The 21,237-nt window shown below is 56.1% G+C and overlaps 1 protein-coding gene across 15 annotated transcripts in view; it reads right to left on the reverse strand.

Moving 5' to 3' along the window:
• Nucleotides 1-21,237, reverse strand: part of CDH23 (cadherin related 23) — a 410,879-nt gene that overhangs the window by 103,243 nt on the left and 286,399 nt on the right. For all 15 annotated transcript variants that reach the window (XR_005986846.1, XR_005986845.1, XR_005986847.1 and 12 more), the window contains 8 exons: nucleotides 17,992-18,064; nucleotides 16,146-16,262; nucleotides 12,471-12,583; nucleotides 11,188-11,295; nucleotides 4,674-4,863; nucleotides 4,212-4,357; nucleotides 1,706-1,925; nucleotides 173-325 (listed from right to left, as the gene is read on the reverse strand). Coding sequence is in view for 11 of the 15 variants with exons in the window: in XM_041749258.1 (XP_041605192.1) it covers nucleotides 173-325; nucleotides 1,706-1,925; nucleotides 4,212-4,357; nucleotides 4,674-4,863; nucleotides 11,188-11,295; nucleotides 12,471-12,583; nucleotides 16,146-16,262; nucleotides 17,992-18,064 (1,120 nt within the window). In the remaining 4 variants the exon portion in view is untranslated. The remainder of the gene's footprint in view (nucleotides 1-172; nucleotides 326-1,705; nucleotides 1,926-4,211; nucleotides 4,358-4,673; nucleotides 4,864-11,187; nucleotides 11,296-12,470; nucleotides 12,584-16,145; nucleotides 16,263-17,991; nucleotides 18,065-21,237) is intronic.

A 21,237-nucleotide genomic window follows, 5' to 3' on the forward strand; every position in this document is an offset into this window, starting at 1 on the left:
CAGACCGGAGGGACCTATCTACAAAGCCCTTGAGAGAAGCCGAGAGCAAACCCTCAGGGAGTCCCAGCAAGAGCTAAAGCCTGAGGGCTGACTCGGCCCCCCTCCCCTTCCTTACCCCCCACATCCCCCGGGGTGGGGTGCCCATCTGGAAGGGGTGGAGGCAGGGCCACACCTGTGATGAAGTAGCTGAGCTCGGCATTGAGGCCCACGTCATTGTCCGTGCAGTTCAGCCAGACGACGCGGAACTCCCGAGGCACGTCCTCGGACACGGAGACGTTGTACACAGCCGGGAAGAAGGTGGGCGTCTCGTCGTTCACGTCCAGCACTGCGGGCGGAGTGAGCGCACGGGGCTAGGCCTGGCTTCTGCTCCAGGCAACCCAGCTCCAGAGGCGGGGGCAGGGGGGTGTCAGCACGTCTTGTTCCCCACGCCTGCTGGGGTCAGGGCAGAGCTGACCAGAGCTCCTCAGCCTCCCACAATCCTGTTCCCCTGGCGGTTTGTTGCCGGGGATGCTGTTCAAGGCGGGACAGAAAGCCCCAGGGGCTCTTTCCAGTATGCATCTCATGACACCGGTCATGATGATGGCGATGACAGTGACATCTCAGCTCTTCCCATGTGTTGAGCCTGTGCTAAGTGCTGCCCGTACACTTGTGCCCCGTGTGCCCCTCCGAATACCCTCACGAGGCAGGCACTATTAGACACACCAGACAGAGGAGGGGAGGAGCTCAGAGCAGTTGAGTCACTTGTCCCAAGTCACATAGTAAGGGAGTGGCAGAGTTGGGGTCTTGGGGAGTCCTACCCCTAGTACCTAGTACTTCCTAGTCCTGGGAAAACAGCTGGCTTGGAGGATCTCCGCCCGCCTCCAGAAAAGTCTAATTTCCCTTTAAGATTTGTTTTCTCACCTGATGGGACTTAGGACAATCTTCACAGTGAAATGACCCCACCCCCCTGCTTTGGCTCCTCGTTGTGATAACACCAGGAGATATGATCAGCTTGTGCAGGACGTGGCTTCTGCTGAGGCCTGGGGAAAAATCCCCCGGGGCCCTCTCTGAGGGGACCGAGCACCTCCTGCCAATCCTGGCATGCAAGTGGGTCCCCAAACTGGCACCAAGAGCCTCCAAGGCAAGCATGGGACGTTGAGAGGACGCCTAGTCACGACTTGGGTGGGTTGTGACTAAGGAGGGTAAATGTTTGTACTGAGGCTACCCCGATCCACGCCAGTCCCGCTGGGGCAGGCAGGAGCCAGGACGGGCACCGGCCCGTGTGCTGGAGAACAGGCCACATCTGGCCGTTACATTCCGCACCTACTTCTCTGTGATTAGCTCCGGCCCTTTGGCCACAGCTCCCATCAACGTCCTTGTTTTCTCCCAAGAATTAAAGACATGACCGGAACAGAGGACAAACAGTAAGTGGCCTCGGTCCTGCCCAGACAGAGGGTGCAGGGCTCTACCTGCTGGTGACACCCAGGATCAAAGAGGCTGTGATCAAAGAGGGTGCAGGGCTGTGGGTCCAGGCCCCCGGGGGTACTGAGGCAGTGGCTGGGCAGGGAAAAGGCTCTGCTGGTGCTTTCGACTTGGTGGAGGCAGGGAAGGTGGTGTTGCACGGCATGGTGGAGGAGGGTGCCCCATTAGCAAGGCACCCTGGACCCATATCGACGGAGACAGCAGGCAGTGGCTCCCCACCCTGCCCGGCACTCCCGGCCCTCACCTCGGATGGTGAGCGTGCTGGTGGAGCTCTTGGTGGGGGTGCCCGCATCGCTGGCCACGACGCGCAGCTGGTACTCGGCGATGCGCTCGCGGTCCAGCTCGCTGGTGGTGACCACCACGCCGCTGCTGCTGTTGATGAGGAAGTCCATGCGGGGCATGCCCACCTGCATGCGGTAGGACACCAGCCCGTTCAGGCCCTCGTCCAGGTCGATGGCCACCACCTGGGGGAAAGCAGGGGCCATGTGAGGGGTGGGGACGTGAGGAGTGCCCCCTCCTTCCCACTGACCCGTGCTGAGCTCTGGCCAGACACGGCCGCTTCCCTCCAAGCCTCAGGCCACACCACTGTCCCCGGTGCACCCTCCCAGGTGCTAAGAGGACAGCATGTCAGAGCTAAAGGTGTCCAGATACATCAAGAGGGCCCAGGGTGGGGTGGGGTGGGGATGGCAGTTTCTAGAACAAGAGTCTACCTTCCCATAGCCTTCCCCTTCAAAACGCTCCTGGGCAAGGCCCCCCCACATGGACCCTGGCTGGCTGGGGGCTCCTAGCCCCATCATGTTAAGCGGCTTCCCAGCTGCTGCAGCTCCAAGAGCCCTTCCACCACGTGTAGCTCCGCTACATAGAACAGTCGGCAGCGCTCTCTCCCCGCTTAGTTAGACAGGATGGCAGAAAAGTTTTTAAAAGTCACTTGATTATTTGATTATTGTCTTGAAAAAGTCATTTGAGGCCACGTGTAGGCAAGCATCCTCCCAAATCCCTAACGCCGTTCCCATCTGCACCTCTAGTGCTGATGAGAGCCCTCCTGCCTCGAGACCCTGATACAGCGAAAGTTTCACAGAAGAGGATTTGAGACCTTGGAGAAAATGTGAATTAACAGTCAAAATTAAAGCTTTGGATTCAGCCAAGACTTCCAGAATGGAAAGACAATGTCCTGGAATGTCCTAAAAGGTCATTTAGTCTAATTCACATCCAACAAGCTGGATGGTGTCAAGAGGGTGTCTGCTCAACTTGAACGCTTTCCAGGACGGGAGGCTCACTACTTCTAACCTATCTGCATACAGCTCTAATTCCTGGAGAAAGGTCTCCCACCCCTCCAGCAGGACTCACTACCGGCCCAGGTTGTAGAGGGGACTGGGGAATGCACGGCTCTGGTCAGAGTCCTCTTCCTGTATCGGGGGACAGTTCCCAAGTGAGATGCCCCAGCTCCTTGAACCATCTTTCCGTGCCTAAGCCAGTTCCTGTGGGAACTCAGAAGCTGCGCCCTCCGCACCTCTGTGAGCCCCGGAGACACCCTGGGGCTCATTGGCTCTCTCACCCACCTGCCCGTAAGCCACTGGCTGCAGGTCCTTGGATGGCAGCCCCCCCTGCTGGGGGTTTAGGAGAATGTCCTGCTGGACCGATTGCTCCCTGGGACCTTCTAAGATGATTTATCGGCTCTCCTTTCACAGATGAAGAAACTGAGGCCCAGCACGCCTGCAGGGCGTCACCAAGGTTACCTGCTGTGGCATCCTGACACACGACCCTGTCTTCTCCGAGTGAAATCAGGCTAACCCTTTGCTACTGGATCCCACTGTGTCTCAAGTACAAGCCCTCACAGCAGACACCTGCCGACGAGCACAAGCGCTGCCGTGATCTCCTGCAGCCCAGGGGCCAGGTGGTTGTATGCGTGTCTGACCGAATTCCCGCAGCACAGCCAGGCAGGTACTGCTACGATCCCCATTTCACAGCTGAGAAAACTGAGGCCCAGCGAGGCGGTTTGCTCTAGGTCCCACAGCACATAAGTGGAGGAGCTGGGGTCCACACTCCAAAATTAAAGCTTTGGATTCAGCCAAGACTTCCAGGATGGAAAGGAGGGTACTCCAGAGCCCATGTCCTTGATCACGAGGGCCTTCCAGCATTTCTGAAAGGGCACCATCCTTCCTGAATGAGCACCTTCAGGACCGACTTGACAGAGGGTGATGGAGCAGGAGGCAGAGGGGCCGAGTTCAAGATCGGGCCCTAGTCCTTCTTGGCCACAGGCACTTGTCAGTCTCCTGCAAAGAGTGCTCCCCGCCGTGTGGAGCTGCTTTGGGGGCTTATGGGAGAGCACCGGAGAGTGGCCTGCCCATGGGGGCAGAGGGCCTGGGCTACATCCGTCAACCTCTGGGTTCTAGAATCAGCTACAGGCTTGGGGTGTTGAGGGTCTGGGGCCAGACCTGCTTGGCTTGACCTCCCAGAATTCTGGAAGCTCCCTTGGTGCTCTCCCCCCACCTCTCCAAATCCACCTGTCCTTTAAGACCCAGCTCAAGCCCCTCCTGCTCCTTCAGGAAGCCTTCCATTCCATGTCTCAGAGCACTGGCTCTCCAAGCCTGGCACAGACCGTGGGCTGCCCGGCGGTCTTGGCTGGCATTTCCCCCTCACTGCAACGTGTGCAACACGAGGCTAGGCACCCAGGGGATCCTCTGCCCACTTTTTGGCTGGGGAGGTGAGGGAGACAGACCAGGAGCTCGGGCCAGGAAAGGGAAACTCACCTGGTAGACAGAGACCCCCGCCGGGGTGCCTTCCAGCACCTCAGCCACGGAAGGCAGGTTCTGAAAAGTGGGGTCGTTGTCATTGAGGTCCAAGAGGTTCACAAACACTGTGGCACTGCTGGTGGCTCTCAGGGGGGGCCTGCCGCCTAGGGGTGCCGGGGAGAGGGAAAGAGGGGTATAGAAGACAAAGGGACAGGGAAAAAGGGGAGTGGGGAGAGGGAGGCAGGCTCAGAGACTTTTCCATCCCAGTGGTCCTTTCAGGGAGCAGCCTGGGCCTGGCACCCCCAGCCACTTCCACCCTCCACTTCCCCGAGGGTGCTCTGGGAACTCCAACTGGCAAGCAAGTGTTACTCCATTCTTATCATGACACAGGGAGGACACGTCACTGGGAGAGGCCCCCCCCTCCAGACCCCGAGAGTCAGGGCCACAGCCAAGGTGTGTGGGGCTGCCAGGGACACATACAGTCAGTGACAGAGATGATAATCTTGCGCATCAGCTCCGCCTCATCGGGGTCAGGGTTCTCCCGATCCAGCATGACGTGGGTGGTGCGGATCTTGCCTGTGCTGCTGTTGAGGCTGTAGAACTTGTTGGACGGCTGGATGCTGTACACCAGGGTCCCATTCTCCCCCAGGTCTGGGTCCACGGCCACCACCTGCCCAGGAGGGGACCGATGCTCTACTGAGCCCAGCCTGGGAGGGCATCTCTGTGCCCTGGGCTGCCTGCAGGCACCTGGCGGTGTCCCTCCCTCCCTCCCTTCCTCCCGGCCCTGGCAGGATCCTAGTGGGCAGGCAGGAAGTTCACAAGATGGGCCAGCAGTGGGAGCTCCTTGGTGTCTTCACCCGCTCAGTTTTGCCCTCAGGCCAGTCCCTTTCCCCACTTAAGCCCCAGCCTTCCGATTTGTAGAAGCGGCACCTAGCGCACCCCCATGTATAGGGAGCTCTCCACATCTCATAAATGCCAGGCCCTCCGCAGGTCCCATGTCAGCTGCCCTGTGAGGAGTCTCTACAATTAGGTGCATTTCACAGATGAGGCTCAGGGAGGCTCCCAAGGTCTCAGAAGTGGCTCTGGGTCCTTCCAGAGCCCACACTAGCAGCCGGCAGCACATCTCCATGTCACTGCTTTCCAGACATGTGGGGTAACACGTTCGTGGGCTTTTGGGGGAGCAGGGGGTGACCAGTATGTCCATGATCATGGAATTCTTTGCAGACTAGGAATTCTTCAGGAGGCTGGGGAGGCCTGAAGAGTTTGACCCTTTGGCTGAGCTTCGGAGACAATCTGAAACCCTGGATTAGGGGACGTGGATCTTCCTCCTCAAAACTTCTCTTCCTTCCTTTGGACTTTTTGTGAGTCAGTTTGAAAAGAATTAGGCTTCTGTGACACCAGGAGTGACAGGGCAGGGGAAGGGAGCCATGGACAAGCCTCTCCCCCCTCACCCCCTGGTTTAGAAGGTGGGTCTCAGCAAGCTGGGGATGTTGTGGGCGGGTGGGGGGGTGGAAGCTGGAGGAAAGAGGGCACTGCATCTCCCACCTGAGAACGGGGGAGGGTCTTTAACTCTCCAGGTTCCCCACTGGGTTCTCCACTTGTAAGCCTCATCCCAGAAAGGGGTGCACCTGAGTGCCCACCTAACCCAGGGCGACCCCCATAACCCATTCTCTTCCCGTCCCCATGCCTGCCTGTCTCCTGCTTCGGAGAAAACCTCTCTCACATCTACCTCCCCCAAAGGGAAAGCAGAACTCAGGGACGCACAAGGCAGACTCAAGGTCACATAGCACCACCATTGAGGCTGCCCCAGCCCCCACCCTGGAGGCCTCCTGGGGTCCCAGGACAGCAGGACCCACCCCTCTGCTCATCCTTTGCCTTGTGCTGCAGAGGTCACTGTGGCACTGGAGGTGGACAAGATCAACGGGAGGGGGTGGTGACCGCAGTCCCCAGGGCCGCATCAGGACTGTGTCATTCTTAACTCCAGGACACTGGGCGATGACAGCCTGGCCTCGTCAGCTCCTTCATCTTACTTGATGTGGGGCCTTTTGTGCTTTGGCAGCAGAATCTGTCCCTCCTCTGGCTTAGTCCCCAGCCGGACGTGTCTCCGGGGCCACCAGACCAGAACAGACAGATGGGCTGCCCTGGCTGAGGGCCCCCATATGCCCCTGGGCCCGGAGTGGTCAGGGAGAGAGGCCAGGGCTGGTGCTGAGTTCTGCAGAGGCTTCTTCTGCTTCAGAGGGGTGGGAGGGGAGTGGGTGTTCCCGGCTGCACCAGGGGGCAGGGCTGGGGGGCAGGCCTGAGGGGCCCTCGCTGTGCTGTGGGGCAGGTCACCTTAGTTTCCCCAGTCTCTATAGAGGGCACCCCACGACCCCCACATCGACACCAGGAGGCAGGGCTTTTAGGCACTCCAGGTGTCACTTCAGCCAGGCAGAGTCATCCTGCTGACCGGCAAGCCTTGCGTTTCTACAGAGCTTCTCTCTAGAGGAGGGGTGGGGCAAGGTTTTAATCCTCATTTTTCTGGATGGGGAAACTGAGGCACAGCACAGTTAAAGGAGCTGTTCCAGCCTAGCAGCTTGTTGCAGACCATGCGGAGATCAGTTTTAAGTGGTGGGGCAGGGGGTGGGCTTCTCCCCTCCTCTCCCTGCCCCTTGAGTGCATATGCCTGAGGGTGCCTGGGGTGGCTGCTTCTGCAGGACCCTAGGTGGGGGCTGGGCCCCGGCCTCCACCTCTTGACCCACTCCCTGGCGGGGTCAGGGCACGGGAGAGGGCAGCCAGCTCAGGCCCCTCCTGCAGCCTCCCCGCTGGGCAACTGTGTAGAGTCTCACCACTTCCCCTCTTCATTTCCCATGTCACACTCTCATTTTTCTCCTGGCCTGACAGGGAATAATTCTCTCCCTCTCCCCTCTCTTATTTTGCTGGAGGGCTTTGAAAGGCTCTAAATCAATGCCCATCAGCCAGGTCCTTGAAGGAGCCTGCAGCAGCTAGGAGGGAGGGTTGGCCCAAAATCTCCTTTGCACACAGAGAAGGACCAAGCTGCAAGCTCCTGCCCATGGGGGCGCATGCCCTGGGCACAACCGTGTGCACACTGACCCACACGCCCAGATAGCTCCTGGCCCACCAGGATGCAGGTACACACTTGTCTGCGCACAGCTCTGAAAAGTCACCTGCGTTTGAGAGACTGGTGGGTCACACAGCCTAATCTCCCTCTGACAAGGAAGACCGGGCCTGACCTTGCAGAGCTGGGGGGCTGGGGGAACTGGGGAAGAAGAGTCACCAAGCCCCTCAGTGACCAGCATTTGCCAATTTTTAAATTCTTAACAATGCACCTGGCATCGAGCTAGGCGCTGGGGTTCAAGAGCAAACAAGACAGGTATAGTTCCAGCAGGGGAGGCGTGGTGACCATAGCTATCCTTAATCTGCCACTCACCATTTGGCTTGTCAAGTACGAACCACACATCTATCAGGTGGTTGGTACTTACTGGCCACATTTTCTAGGTTAAGACTGGAGCACAGAAAGGTGAGGTGACTTGCCTAAGGTCACACAGCTGGTAAGGGATGGGGCTGGGATTAGACCCTAGACATTTTGAGACCAGACGCTGCCCACTAAATCACTGAGCTACACTGCCTCCAAATAAGCAAGGAACCTAATAAAGAAACACTGATGTGGGATCGGCTCTGGAAGACAGTATAAGAGAGCGAGCAGAGTTACTTTAGGCAGGGTGGTCAGGGAGGGCCTCTCCAAGGAAGCGGCATTTTAGGCTGGGAAAGGTAGAGGAGAAAGAGGCAGCCAGGGAAAAGCAGGGTGGAGGGTAGACGGAGAGGCATGCTCTGCAGGGGCTTGTGCAGAGGCTCTGAAGAGTTTACTGGGTTTGGAAGGTTGAGGCTGAAAGGCCAGCATGCATGGTGGGGGTACTGAGGGTGGGAAGGGTGGTAGGGGACATGCGTCAGGAGGTGGCAATCTCTATGCAAACACAGCCTCCTCCCTGACGTCACCCAGAGGTGTGACATCACACCACCCCCAATTCCCTTTCCCCATCTCGGCCATAGCTACTGCTTCACCTAGGGCCACCGTGTGGTCTCAGAAGGCTTCTCAGGGGCCCCAATGTGTACCCACATATAAGTGCCCACATGCCATAAAATTTAACCAAATTTTAGGACTGTTCCTTTTGAAAATATTTTGCTATGACAAATCGGACTGATGTATGGGCTTCTTGATTTCTAGTTTCCTGGCCTATCTCCTGCAAAGGGAAAGCAGATCAGGGATGCATAAGCCAGACTCAAGGTCACACAGCATCACTCAATGGGTCACATCACCCATTACAGGGCATTCTAGAGAATTCTGAAAATTCTTAAGAATTCTAGAAATCGGGATCCCTGGGTGGCTCAGCGGTTTAGTGCCTGCCTTTGGCCCAGGGTGTGATCCTGGAGACCCAGGATCGAGTCCCACATTGGGTTCCCTGCATGGAACCTGCTTCTTCCTCTGCCTGTGTTTCTGCCTCTCTCTCTCTCTCTGTGTCTCTCATGAGTAAATAAATAAAATATTAAAAAAAAGAATTCTAGAAAATCGAACCTACAATTTGTCCTTAAAATGCGATGAAATTTTTCCAAACACTAAATTTCATAATTGCTGAAATTCTCATAATACATTTGGTAGATGTTTGCCATAATGAGTTTTAATTTTGACTTTGCCCTTTTCTGTTTGAACTTCTGAGTCATGACATTTTTTTTTTCAGCTCTTGGTCACTGAAATGCTTGAATCCCCACTGGGTAGCCGCCCCACACCTGGGGAGGAATGGCCCTGACAAGCCTTTACTGAGTGATGGGGTCACATATCTATCTCCCCTAGAGGTAAAAGTGGGGCAGTTCCATCTGGTAAGAACTGTGGCTTTGGGACTCCTGGGTGGCTCAGTGGTTGAGCGTCTTTCAGCTCAGATCATGATCCTGGGGTCAGGAGATCGAGTCCTGAATCAGGTTCCCTGCAAGGAGCCTATTTTTCCTTCTGCCTAGGTCTCTGCCTCTCTTATGAATAAATAAAATCTTAAAAAAAAAAACAAACAAACCACACACACTTAAAAAAAATAAAAAAGAACTGTGACTTTAACACAGGTGAGATGGGAATCATTGGTGGGTTCAAGCAGAAAAGTGATGGGGGAAATGGAGGGGAGCGTTGCTACCCTCTGTACCCCCGAGCTTGGCGAGCAGGGGGCCTGGTACACAGCAGGTACCCACTATACAAGGTCGGGTGAGGTTCCGGGAGAGCGATGAGGCACTGGGTAGCAGGCTCTGGTCCACTGTCCACACCTGCTAGTGGCTCAGAAGGCTGTGAGGAAGGCTGGAGACCAGAGAGGGCCGCTGGGGACTAGGTTTGGGAAATGCCCAAGGCCAAGTGTAGCCCCCATCCTGCAAACCTCTTTGTCTGGCAGGTGGATTCTTCAAAAAAGGCATCCCCTGCCTGGTATCACATGCAGCCACTTCCTCCCATGCAGGACACCTGCCTCACTTGCCCCTCAGTTACTCTGGGAAGATTTTCTCAGAGACATAAAGGAAAGGTAAGAATTGACCAGACAGGTGTTCCAAGGTAGGCTCTTTTGGGGTCCCCGGCGGGAGTTGGTTGGCCAGAGCCCAAGTGCCCACGAGATGGCAGCAGAGAGTTCCCACAAGATCTGGAGCCGTAGAGAGAGCCGAGGAACCGGCATAAGGTAGTGGTTTCCGCAGCTGGCCCCAAGCTTGAAAGAATCCTTCCAAAGGGGCCCTTGAAAAACCAGATTACAGATCCCTGACCCACTCCCTATTGGAATCTCCGGGGTGGGGACCCACCCACAGCTGAGAGTCATTCAAATCTTGAACACGTGGAACTGTGGCCCTACTGGCTGTGGTTGGTGAGGGGTCCAGGTGGAGTGGCTAGGCCTCCCCAGGGTGGGTCAGCCTTCCTGGAGAGCTGGATGTGAAATAACCCCTGTCTTCTCCCATCCCACCCACATTCTCTAGTCCCTCAGGACCTGAGCCACCTGCCAGGGCACCCTGAGCCAGCAGAGATGTAGCGCTGGGCCAGGTGGTTTCCAAGTCAGACAGACCTGGGTTCAAGTCCTGGTGCAACCTCTTACTAGCTCTGGGACCCTGCTCAAACCCCCAAGACCGTTTCCTCCATAGTACAATGGGAGCCATGAGTCCCACCTGCCCCGTGAGATCATAATGAGGATAGGAGGGAATTCATGAGAAGCCCCCAGGCAGTGCCCAGCACATTGCAGGCATTCAATACCCGGGGTTACCATGAACTATCAGGTTCACAGCCCTCATGGCTGGCTGAGGGGCTCTGGAGCTGGCTCCTGGGGATAAGCCACCTCAAATGAAGCCAGGTGGGGCACAAGCGTGAGGGGAGGAGAGGACCTCACAAATGTGAACCCCAGAGCAGATCAGGTGTGGTGCTCAACCCTGGCTTTCCTCATCTTCCCCAGGATTCTGGCTCTATTGTGGTTTCCTGAGACTTTGGCCATGTCTCCCCTGCTCCCCACTCTGAGTCCTCCCCCTGCTTGCAGCATTCTGAGGTATGTGCATGCAGCACGCACAGGGGCCCTGGGCCAACCTGGAATATTCCAGACCAGAAAATCCCTGGGTGAACTTCCAACACCCCGCCACAGTGACAGAAACAGTGAAGGAAAGGTGGGGCACAGAGCCTCCTTGCTAGGGGAGGGTGGCGGCCCTCCTGTGGGCACACGCTGAGTCCTGGGGGCTCGGGCAAGCACGGGCACTAGCTCGTGCTCCCTTTGATAAAGCCTGAAGCCCACTGCCTCTGAGGACTGGGTGAGGGCTTCCCGCCAGCCTCTGATTAGCTTCGCCATGCAAGAGAGCTTCTGGAAGTCTGCTCCACAGGCTGGCTCAGAGGGAAACATTAAGTCTATCAGTCCTACATGGACCAGCCGTAGGGCGACCCACACAGGAACGGCAGACACCCTGAGAAGGGCAGCTCCAAGTTCCGCTTCCCGCCCCTCCTTACCGTGGTCACGTCAGAGTCTGGAGGGGTCATCTCCACCAGGTTGATGTAGTAGGGGGCATCCTTCCAGGTGGGGTGGTTGTCATTGATGTCCAGGAGGGTGATGTTCACCTGCGAGGCGACAAGGGGCAGAGGGGGAGGCACCGGGCTGAGCTGTGCAGGGGCAGGGCCCAGGAGAAGGCACACTCAGGTGCCCATGGGGCATCTCAGCAGGGATCCCATGGGCCCCACCCACTTTGGGGGCTCTGGAGATACCGCCTGGGCTTGCTAGGACAGGAGGGAGCCAGGCCCCTCCAAGAGGATCGAGTTTAGGTGCTGTCCCATCAGGAAGCAGACGGAGGAATGAAATGACCCTTGAAATTCTTTCTGTAACCCAGGCCTTCTCTCACCCATCCCAGGCTTGGTGGAAGGTGACCGACAGGGTGGGGGGCCTGGTGGGATCCCTTGAGATTCCGTCAGTCTCAGCCACAAGCCAAGCAATTTCCCTGCTCACCTGCCACCCAGGTAAATTATTTATGGGGCTCAGAATCCTATTAGCAGGGGCCTCCCGGGACTGAACGGGGTTCTGGGGATTTTTCTGCCAAGCTCCTGTCTGAGAGATACTGATCCCAGCCCCCCTGGCCAGGTGAGGATGGGGGTCGGGTGAGGGCCATGCAACGAGGTCAGGGAGGCCTCCCGAGGGAGAGCCCGAGGAAGCAGGTAGGATCAGGGAGCGGAGGCAGCTAGGGTGACCCGTCAGCGGGTCTTCTGCTTCTCACTGCGTCCACCCCGGTCTCTTCTGCAGCCCAGAGCTCAGTCAGGACCCTCGGATGTCCTTCCACTAGCTTCCTATAGCTGAGGCTCATTGGTGGGACAGCCGTGCATGGGGGTTCTGGGCCGATAAGGGTCCTACCTACTTACAGTAGGGAAGCCTAGGGATCCTTTCTCAGCACCAGGCTTAGGGGTGGCCAGGGTTAGGGGCCCCACTTCCTGTTCTGAGCCACTCTTTCCGGCAGGGATACCTACTTCTTCTAGGAGCCCCAAGAGAGGAACCCATGCCTTTTACTTGCCCAGCTGGTCTTCTGGGGACAGGGGAGGGACATTTGTCCTTCCTGAGTGCCCCATGCCCCAGGTGGGAATGCCTTTCTTCCCCATAGCTGCCGTGGCTCCAGGGCCACCCCTGGCTGACAATGACTTGGTAACTGCCACCCTCGGCCCTCTCCCACCTGCCTCACACTGCCTCAGGACACAGATGCGCCCTGCAGGTGGGCTGGGGAGCAGGGGTCATGGGGGGCATGGGCACTCACGGTGGCAATGCCAGTTTTCTGGTTGTGGCCCACACCCCCGTCCACCGCTCTGACGATGAGGATGTATTCGGACTTGGTCTCGCGGTCAAGCAGGGAGGTGGTGGTGATTTCGCCTGCAGGACAGAGGGTTGGGGTGGGAGGGGGAGAGAGCAGAGATGTCTGCACCAGCTGGCGGTGTGTGTGCAGGTGTGTGTTCACGTGTGTGTGCGGGTGCTGGGGGTGTGAGGTGGCCCTCATGAAGGGAGGGGGGTGGCACCCAGGCCCTGGGAACTGGAACCCCCAATGTAATAACCCCACGTTAGGGAAGTACTTTTGAATGTGTGACCATCTAGGCCGATGATGGGGTTAGGGGCTGGGGAATAGGGCAAAAGCACCCCCAGCCCCAAAGACCTCTTTTTTTAGACTTCTGACGTTATCTTACTGACTCTGTCACTTGAGACTCGTTAGTTAAGTCCTCCATGTCTCAGTTTCTCCATCTGGTCAAAAGGGCAGGTGATAGGCACTGCCTCAGAGGGCTGTCCTGGGATTAATTTGGTCAACATCACTGAAGGCTTAGAACAGCACCTGGCCCTATTTATTGAGATAGTCACAGAAACACAGGGACAGCACTGAAACATGTGATGTGTCTTACACACGCTCACATGGCGACTCGTTACTGGATGAGACAACCTATAACGCACGGAGAATAGTTATGATTTCCTCAGTGGGTGACCCTGTAACACTATTCTATGGCCTTGAGGTTTTTTGTTTTTTTTTTTTAGTGTATAAATGGGTTATTCCCTTAAATGCAAACATTTAAAACTGGCCATCTATCAGCCTGGTTTTGGCTTTTCTTTCTATTTCGGTGTAACTGAAACATGGAGGTCACTTTGGTAAAGATGTGCAGTGGTGTGCTGGTGTTTGATAATCAGCTCCCCAGAGCAAGCACCAAAAAAAAAAAAAAAAAAAAAAAAGGCATTTCCTGATTTCCATGGCATAAATATTCCCACCAGAGCCACTTGGTTCGTGGAACAAGGAATGGGGGAGATGCTTGAATTTGGCTCTCAGGAGCAGATGTGAGCTGGTCTGTGCCAGCCTCAATACATGGTGGCAGACAGGCCGTTTCCCTCTGACGTGGGCCATAGGAAAGAGCTAGGCTTTGAGGACAGCGAGACCCAGATCCGAATTCCAATTATGGCCCTTTCTACATGTTTGGCCTTGGAAAAGTTACTTAATTTCTTTGAGCCTCAAGTTTCTCATCTGTAAAATGGAGATTAGTATGCCTTCGAACCAGAGGTCTTGTGAGAATTAAATGATTCACAGAGCTGTAGGTAAAGCTTCCAGCATGAAGAAAATGCTTACTGCCCTCCCACAGACTGTGAGAATTCCCCAAGGCAGGAAAAACTGCATGCCATCCTTTATTTATTTATTTCTAAATCCCCCTTGCCTGAGCTGTGCCACCTGAGGCAAGTTACTCAACTTCTCTGTGCTTGGTTTATTCTATCACACAACAAGGGAGCTGGACCAGATGGTCTCACGTTTCCCTCCCTGTCAATTTGGCCTGTCCTCTGGCCTGCACAGGGCCGAATGGGGAGCTGAGGGGTGGGGGTGGGGGGACAGGTCAGTGAAGGCACTAAGGCCAGAAACAAAAGACTGGCAAAGGTCTGCCCACCAAGCCCTATTCCTTGCTGGGGTGGTGTCAATTAATTGGCAGGGCGAGGAAGAAATTAATCTCTAAAAAGTTTTAAACGTGAACTTGTCGGCATGATAGATAGCTCCTCCTGTCTGGGAAATTAGATCCAATTAAGGCTACCTTTGTGGAGCAGGCCTGGCTAATTTTACCGAGGAGCTCAGAGGAAAACACACCTTCAGAGCTGAAGGAACTGTGTTAAGGCAGCAAGAAAATGTCCCTGCCATTATTAAAGGCTCCAGGGTGGAGATGTGGTCCCCGGCTGGGGAGGCAGCCGGGTGCTGAAAGGTCAGTGCGCCCATCACTAAATGTGGGCAGCAGCATGTGGCTCTAACGTGGCTTATAGAGTCTAACATTTAAAGTTTGGGCTCCGGAGTCAGAAGTTCAAGCTCTCCAAGTCCTTGATCAAGTTACTTAACCTCTCCTGTGCACCAGTTTTATCAGCTGGAAGATAAGGGTGATGCTAGCACCGGCCTCAGAGTGGTGAAGGCGGTGAACTGGGGTGCTGCTGGTCTGAGCACCTGGCTCATGTTAATGAACGGTATTCTTTGGAGTCCCCTGGAAATGCGGGCTCACGGCGAGCAGAGGCTCCTGAGAGCAGGGAGGAAGGCCCTCCATTCTGTCCGAGGTGGAGTGAGAGGCTCAGGATGGCTCTGGACAAGTTTAGTCTTGTACGTGTCAGTACCATTTGCTCCCCTAGCTTCCAGGAAAAGGGGATGAAAGAAAGCCTGAAGGCAGACTTGGATGGGGTACAGGCTTGGGCGGGGTGGGCAAGGGCATGGATCACAGGAAGACTTAATGCCCCACGCCCCCAGGTCACCTGTAGCAGGGGCGGCCAGAAATGACTTCCCTAGGCTTCTTTCCACCTAGGTGGGGCTATTGCCTGGTCCTGACCAATAAGACATGGACAGAAGTGATGCCTGTCACCTCCAGGCCTGGCCCATACACATCTCCTTAGCACTCCAGGCTCTCTTCCCCTCTGCAGTGACCTTGGAGCCACAACATGGAAGGTGCCTGGGTCCCAGAACTGCCACGTGCAAGGCCATCCACTGAACAAGGCATTGAGCCACTGTGTGTGTTAGAATTTCTGTTGTGTTGCATCACTGAGATTTCATGGTTGGCCTGCTTGGCGCCTCCAGTGCCCTTACCTAAGAGAGCAACAGGTATTTAGAAGCGGGGGCCTTGCGTGCCCACTAAGTGGACCAGGAACCCCAGGAGGGCAGGCCATGTCTGAGTCCATCCTGTGCCCCAGCACCTGGCAGAGAGCAGGCCCCTACCGACACCCAAAAGAATACATAAATGAATAACCAGAGGCCTCTTATTCCTTCCCAGCTTCTGACCTGGGGTCTCTTGTTGTTCTTTTCCTCCCCATTCCCCTCCCAGCTTTGAGAGAGAGAGATCTGGAGAGGCGCACATGGAAAAGGGGAAGAAAGGTGAGAGCTCTATGGACTGAGCAGGGATGTGGGCCCCTGGGCGAAAAGACCAGAGAGAATGATGAAGGAGTCGTAACTGTGTTAGCATGTACTGTGTGCCAGGGACTGCTCTATCACGTCCTATAATAACTCATGTGATCCACACTACACCCCTGACATGACATGACCATCCTCATTCTGCAGGGGGAAATCAAGGCACATGCTGTGTTAAGAGGAGCCAGGGTTCAAGAAAGAGGTCAGCGACTGAGGGAGGGGGGGCGCATAGGCTTGAGGAAGAAATCCCCCATCGGGTGGTATGTCAGCCAGCTATTTGTAGGACGGAACACGTTTTAAACATCACAGGGCTCCTCACCATTGAAAGCCATCCTCTAATGGACACGTTCATGTTCCAATTTTTTAAGGGGGTAAGGTCAGTAATCACACTCAAGTTAATGTGTCAGGGATGCAAGCAGGTGTTCAAAGCTGGCATGCTCCAAACGAGGGCTTCCTGGGGAAGGGAGCGAGGACTTGGCTCAGGGGCAGATCCCGGGCTGGGCACGGGGAGCCACGGAGGACCAGGACGAGGGCTCTCACCTGAGCGGGCGTTGATCCGAAACTGGGAGGAGCCCTCCAAGGAGTAGATGATGGACTCCTGACCGTACTCCCGGGAGCGGTCCAGGTCCGTGGCGTTCAGGAACAGCACTGTGGCTCCTTCCAGGAGACAAACGGGTGGGGGTGGAGAGGAGTGCTCACCCCAGGCTCTCAGCCCCAGGCCCTGGAGGAGCAGGACCTGGGACCTCCTGCTGACCAGCCTTCAGGGGGCAGGAATCCTGCCACAGGGGCACCCAGGGCTGAGAGCGGGCTCAACCACCAGAGCTTCCCCGACTGCATGGGGACAGGGCTCCATGGGAGGGGGTCCCAGAACCTGGGGTGGGTTACACCTGCAGCTGTTGGCACCTCCCCTGTCTCCCAGAGAGCGTACCACTCCTCTCCCCCTACCTCTCTCTGCCTCTCACCAGAGAAAATACACTCAGACTGACCAGCTTTGACTTTGAGTCAAAAAGAAATGAAGCCCTATATTAAATTATTCCACCTTTATTGTATTCAATTTTGGTTCTTATTTCATCTTATTCACAAGGGGGAATTTATAAGGGTTTTTATTTTCTCTTTAATGTCTAGTTAAGGCCCTCACCTTCATGTCCATCTCTGTAAAACTCTGGGTCAGGGTACCAGCCTTTCCAGTTGCCCTCACCAGCCCCTGAGAGTAGCCTGTTCCAAGGCCATGTCTGCTGGGCTGTGGGCTCCAGCCCCCTCCTGTCCCCCCCCCCACCACCTAACTGCCACACTGAGGAGGCTCAGCATGTGGGCATCTAGAGTCATGGCACTGGGCTGGATTCCCGGGGGACCTCTGGCAACCAAGCCTCAGCTTCTTCCTCTGTGAAATGGGTCTCCCTATAAAGCTAGCTTGTGGGGTTGTTGGTAAGGCTCCTAGGGGAAGGCATGCAGGGTGCAGGCTCCCCGCAGCTTGCACTGAGACACAAGTTGGGGGATACCATTGCATGGATAAATCAACAGTCCCAGTGGTATAAGGGCCCGGGCAGGGGGCTGTGAGACAGGCCATTCTGGCCCCTTCCAGGCAGCGTGAGGCCTCTGACTCTCAGTCTTATCCTGAGCAGGGGGACAGGTACACGGGCCCCGACACACCCTTTACCCAAGCACAAAGTGGAAGAGGATCACGTGCCACGATGAAGGCCTCTCCTGAGCAGAGGCCATGGGGACGGTTGGGGAATGCAAGGGGTTGCTTCAGCAGTGATACTCTCCAGGGGATGCATGACTGGGACAGGGAAGGGTGGGCTGGGCACGGCCTGACACCCACCCAAGAAAGTCATCAGACACCAGGAAGGCATCTGGAGGCTGTCTTGAGAAGGCCCCATGGTGCCACACAAGGTCACCCTCCAGACAAGTCCTGATATGGGAGTCTCCCCACCATATGGAGGGACTTAGCTGGCCCTGGATGTAAGGGTGAGTGGTCAGACTGCCCCAACGACAGAGTGGGTCCCCTGGGACCTGAATGTGGAGCTGGTGGTCCTGGGTCTGTAAGCTGGGCCCTGCCACCAGAGACATGGCCCTTCTTGCTCTCACATAGGAACCTAGGCCATCCTTCAGGCCCGCCTCTGGCCACTGTGGCCTCACAGCACGGTAACCCCGTACTCTCCGGTACACTCTTGTTTGACCAAGGTTGTTCCGTTATTGATGGGTGGCCACTCTCCCCCCTGCTAGACTGTAGCTGAAGTACCCGGCGGAGCGCCTGCACGTAGTAGGTGCTCTGTAAGAAGCCACTGGCTGGCAGACAACTGGACCTCTTCAAAGGCTCCCCTCACTGGTCATGGTGTGTCTGCTGGCTTCCCGCCTTCCCACCCTCCCCGGCCCGGGCCCCTACCTGCCATGATGTTCTCCACCACGGAGACGAAGTAGGCAGGCTTGCTGAAGGTGGGCGGGTTGTCGTTCTCGTCCTGGAAGGGAAACAGACGGGCTGTAGGAGCAGGGAGGCCGTCAGGGCTGGTCAGCTGTCCAAGGGGAGGCTGGGCATGGCTGGCACTGAGGAGCTTTGGCCTTGCCAGGGTGTCATGATGGGGCCGGGGCGCTCCGCTGGCTGGGCTACAGTTGGAGGAGGGAGGCCAGGCCTTGGTGGGGGGAGACTCGTAAGGGTCAGGAAGATGGAGAATGAAGGGAGCAGGTGCAGCTGTCCTAACTCCCAGCTTCCCTGCTCTCCCGTCCGCCGTCCAGTGCAGCTCCAAGCTTACTCCTGTTCTGTGCTCAGCTCGTCATCCTCCATTCTTGGGGGAGGGGCGGGGGCCTTGAAACTTCCCTCCTGGCTACGCCATTTGATGGTGGAAGGTTCTAGGACCCTCCCACCCCTGGAAATGAAGGGAGGAGGGAGCACCCCAGCCCAGGAGGTACTGAAGTGCATGGTGGCGGGCAGGCAGGCAGGGTCTGGGTCAGGTGGCTCTCAGAGCCTGAATTCCAGGCCCCTCTGCACACACCAGAACAGTGGCTCCTCCACCCCTGGGGCAAGCCCTGGCCCAGAGCCCAGCACCTCTAGTTCTTGAGCAGCCCCTCGTCCTGCCCAGCCTTCACCAGAGACCGGGTTAGAGGGACAGTGGCCAGGGCACAGCCTCGGCCCCTTCCCGCTCCCCCTGGCTCCTCTGTCTCCCTCTTCCATGGTCAGGGGTGATTTCTGTACCCCTTAAGCCTCTGTTCCTCAGTCACCCCTTCTTGTAATCACTCAACATCAATCTCTTCCTGTTCGCCCCTTGGAGGAAGCCCCAGTGGCCCACCTGACCCCCACCTTCCCTCCTTTCCCTGGGAGCCCTGGCGGGGGTGGGAGGGGGCGCAGTGTGTGACCCCGGGGTGGGGGTGGGCGGATCTCTAGGCTACTGCGTTCTGGGCACATGCTCCCGGGCCTCATTCCCCGCAGAACTGGGAGCTCTTTGAGTGGCACGCTCCTGGAGAAGCCCCTTTTGCTGGAGTCACTTTGGAGCCCAGCGGCAATGCAAGAGAGGGAGGCATGACAGCTGGCTGTCCACCCCCTGGGACTCGAGAATCCCATCCTGCCCGACTGTGGGTGCCCAGGGAGGCGTGCTGCTCTTCTTCGGGGCTGCACCCCCGCACCCCCCCAGAGAACCAGCAGTGTGAGGACTTGCAGGACGTCCAGTGCCCCCACAGCCGGCCTGGGCGACCCCCGGTGCAGGCGAGGGCCCCATGTACGCACATACTTAAGCCTTCTGCTTGGCTGCGCGAGACGGCGCCGAGAATGTCAGTGACAGAGCACGAGGCAGAAACTTATTAGCGGTGATATTTCCCCGGATCCTGGCACTGCATTCACTATTAGTTCTAATTCAGCGGCTCCCTCTACAAAAGCTTATTGTCCCCTAATGGGAAATCTACAAACCGCGTTTGACTTCTTTATTAAAAACCAACAAGCGGTGGGTGAAAAGGAATCACCTGGCCCCTCCCGCCTGCCCCCTCTTCCTTCGGGAGCCTGGTGGCCCTATCTGCCTCTCCCCACCCCTAACCGATGCCACAAGTGCTGCCATGAACTACTCATCTTCGCTGAGTACCCCCCCCCCCGCCCCCTCAGTTGAGAGAAAATCCCTTTGGTGGTCGGAGGAGGCAGCTTAGCCAAGTGACAGCTACTTAAAAATCACCCACGTGCAAAATCAACCCAAAGGCGGTGACCTTTTCAAGTGTGGTCCTTAGACACAAGTGACTACACTATCCCAAAGCCCTGCTTAAGAGAGGATGTTCACTCACAACCAAGCTGGCACCTGTCTTTGTTGCCAGCCTCCATCCCCACCCCCCAACCCTGCACTCCATCCCCTCCAGGGCCTCAGAGCACACCTGGAAGGAAATTGTAGGGCCCTTGCTGGTCTGTATGATGGCTTTGAGGAAACTTGAAAATGACCCTTTCTGCTGGGTTCAGGTAGCTCCAGGCCAAGTGGATTCCTGCCCCCACCCCCACCCCCACCCCCGCACACAGAGACCCTGCTGTCTGGCTTCAGGGAGGGAGACTAAGGCTGCTGACCACTCTTTTATTCACAGTGAATGAAAGGTTAGTTTGGCTCCTTGGCCACCCTCTTCCCACTTTGCTCTGGAGAAGCTGAGGCAAAAGGAGAAAGAGGCCCTTTCTGGGTTCCTTCACTGAGCCACAGGTTGGGAAGCTGGGATTTGGGGTATTCCCTGGGTTTTAAGATCCCATCAGGGCAGACCTTTGAAGGCCTTGCTACTCAAAGTGTGGTCCCCTGACCTGAAGCAGCAACAGTGCCTGGAGCTTTGTGGGAATGCAGAGCCTCAGCCCTTGCTTAATCACTAGATAAGAATTTGCATTTTAAGGGGATCTCCAGGAAAAAAAAAAAAGAAAGGAAGAAGAAGAAAGAAGAAAGAAGAAGAAAGAAGAAAGAAAGAAGAAAGAAGAAAGAAGAAAGAAAGAAGAAAGAAGAAAGAAGAAAGAAGAAAGAAGAAGAAGAATATCCAGGAAATTCACACAATCCTTGAGGGGTACTGGTCTCAATCGCTTGCAGATAGGGATTTCCAAGGTTTCAGGTGTAGTGGAAAGTGGAAAGAATGTGAACTCAGGAGTCAGACAGGTCAAGGTTCAAATCCTAGCTCACTAGGACTGGAAGCAGATTCAAGTGTCACTTACTAGCCAGCAAGTGAGGAAAGCGCTGGTAATCCTGGACCTGTAATGTTCCCTCATCTGTAGCATGGGATTGGGAGAGACTGTGTAATGTGGAAGCACCTGACATGTTATTGGAGCTCAGGAAATTTTAGTTTCCATTTGGCCAGTTCTGCTTGTCCATCCCTGGGCTGGTGTAGAACACCTTAACTTATTTCCCTACACCTCCCCTATTCTTACCCTCTCCCTCATCCGCTTCCCCCATATTTAGAGCACGTTCTTCTCTGTCTGGCTGAGTTCTCTGGAATTCCCATTTGCACCACAGGCAGCCTGGTGCAGGGATGCTGCCGATGGTATGGAAGTTTGTCTTATCAGCTGTGACGGTAGCCAACATTACAGGTGCCAGGTACCACCTGTGTGATCTCACTTAATCCTCACGACAATATCATGATGCATGATACCATGATTATCCCATTTTGCAGATGAAGAGACTGAGGCTCAGAGGGAGAG

This window comes from Vulpes lagopus, chromosome 3 (genome assembly GCF_018345385.1).
Source record: "Vulpes lagopus strain Blue_001 chromosome 3, ASM1834538v1, whole genome shotgun sequence".
NCBI lineage: Eukaryota > Metazoa > Chordata > Mammalia > Carnivora > Canidae > Vulpes > Vulpes lagopus.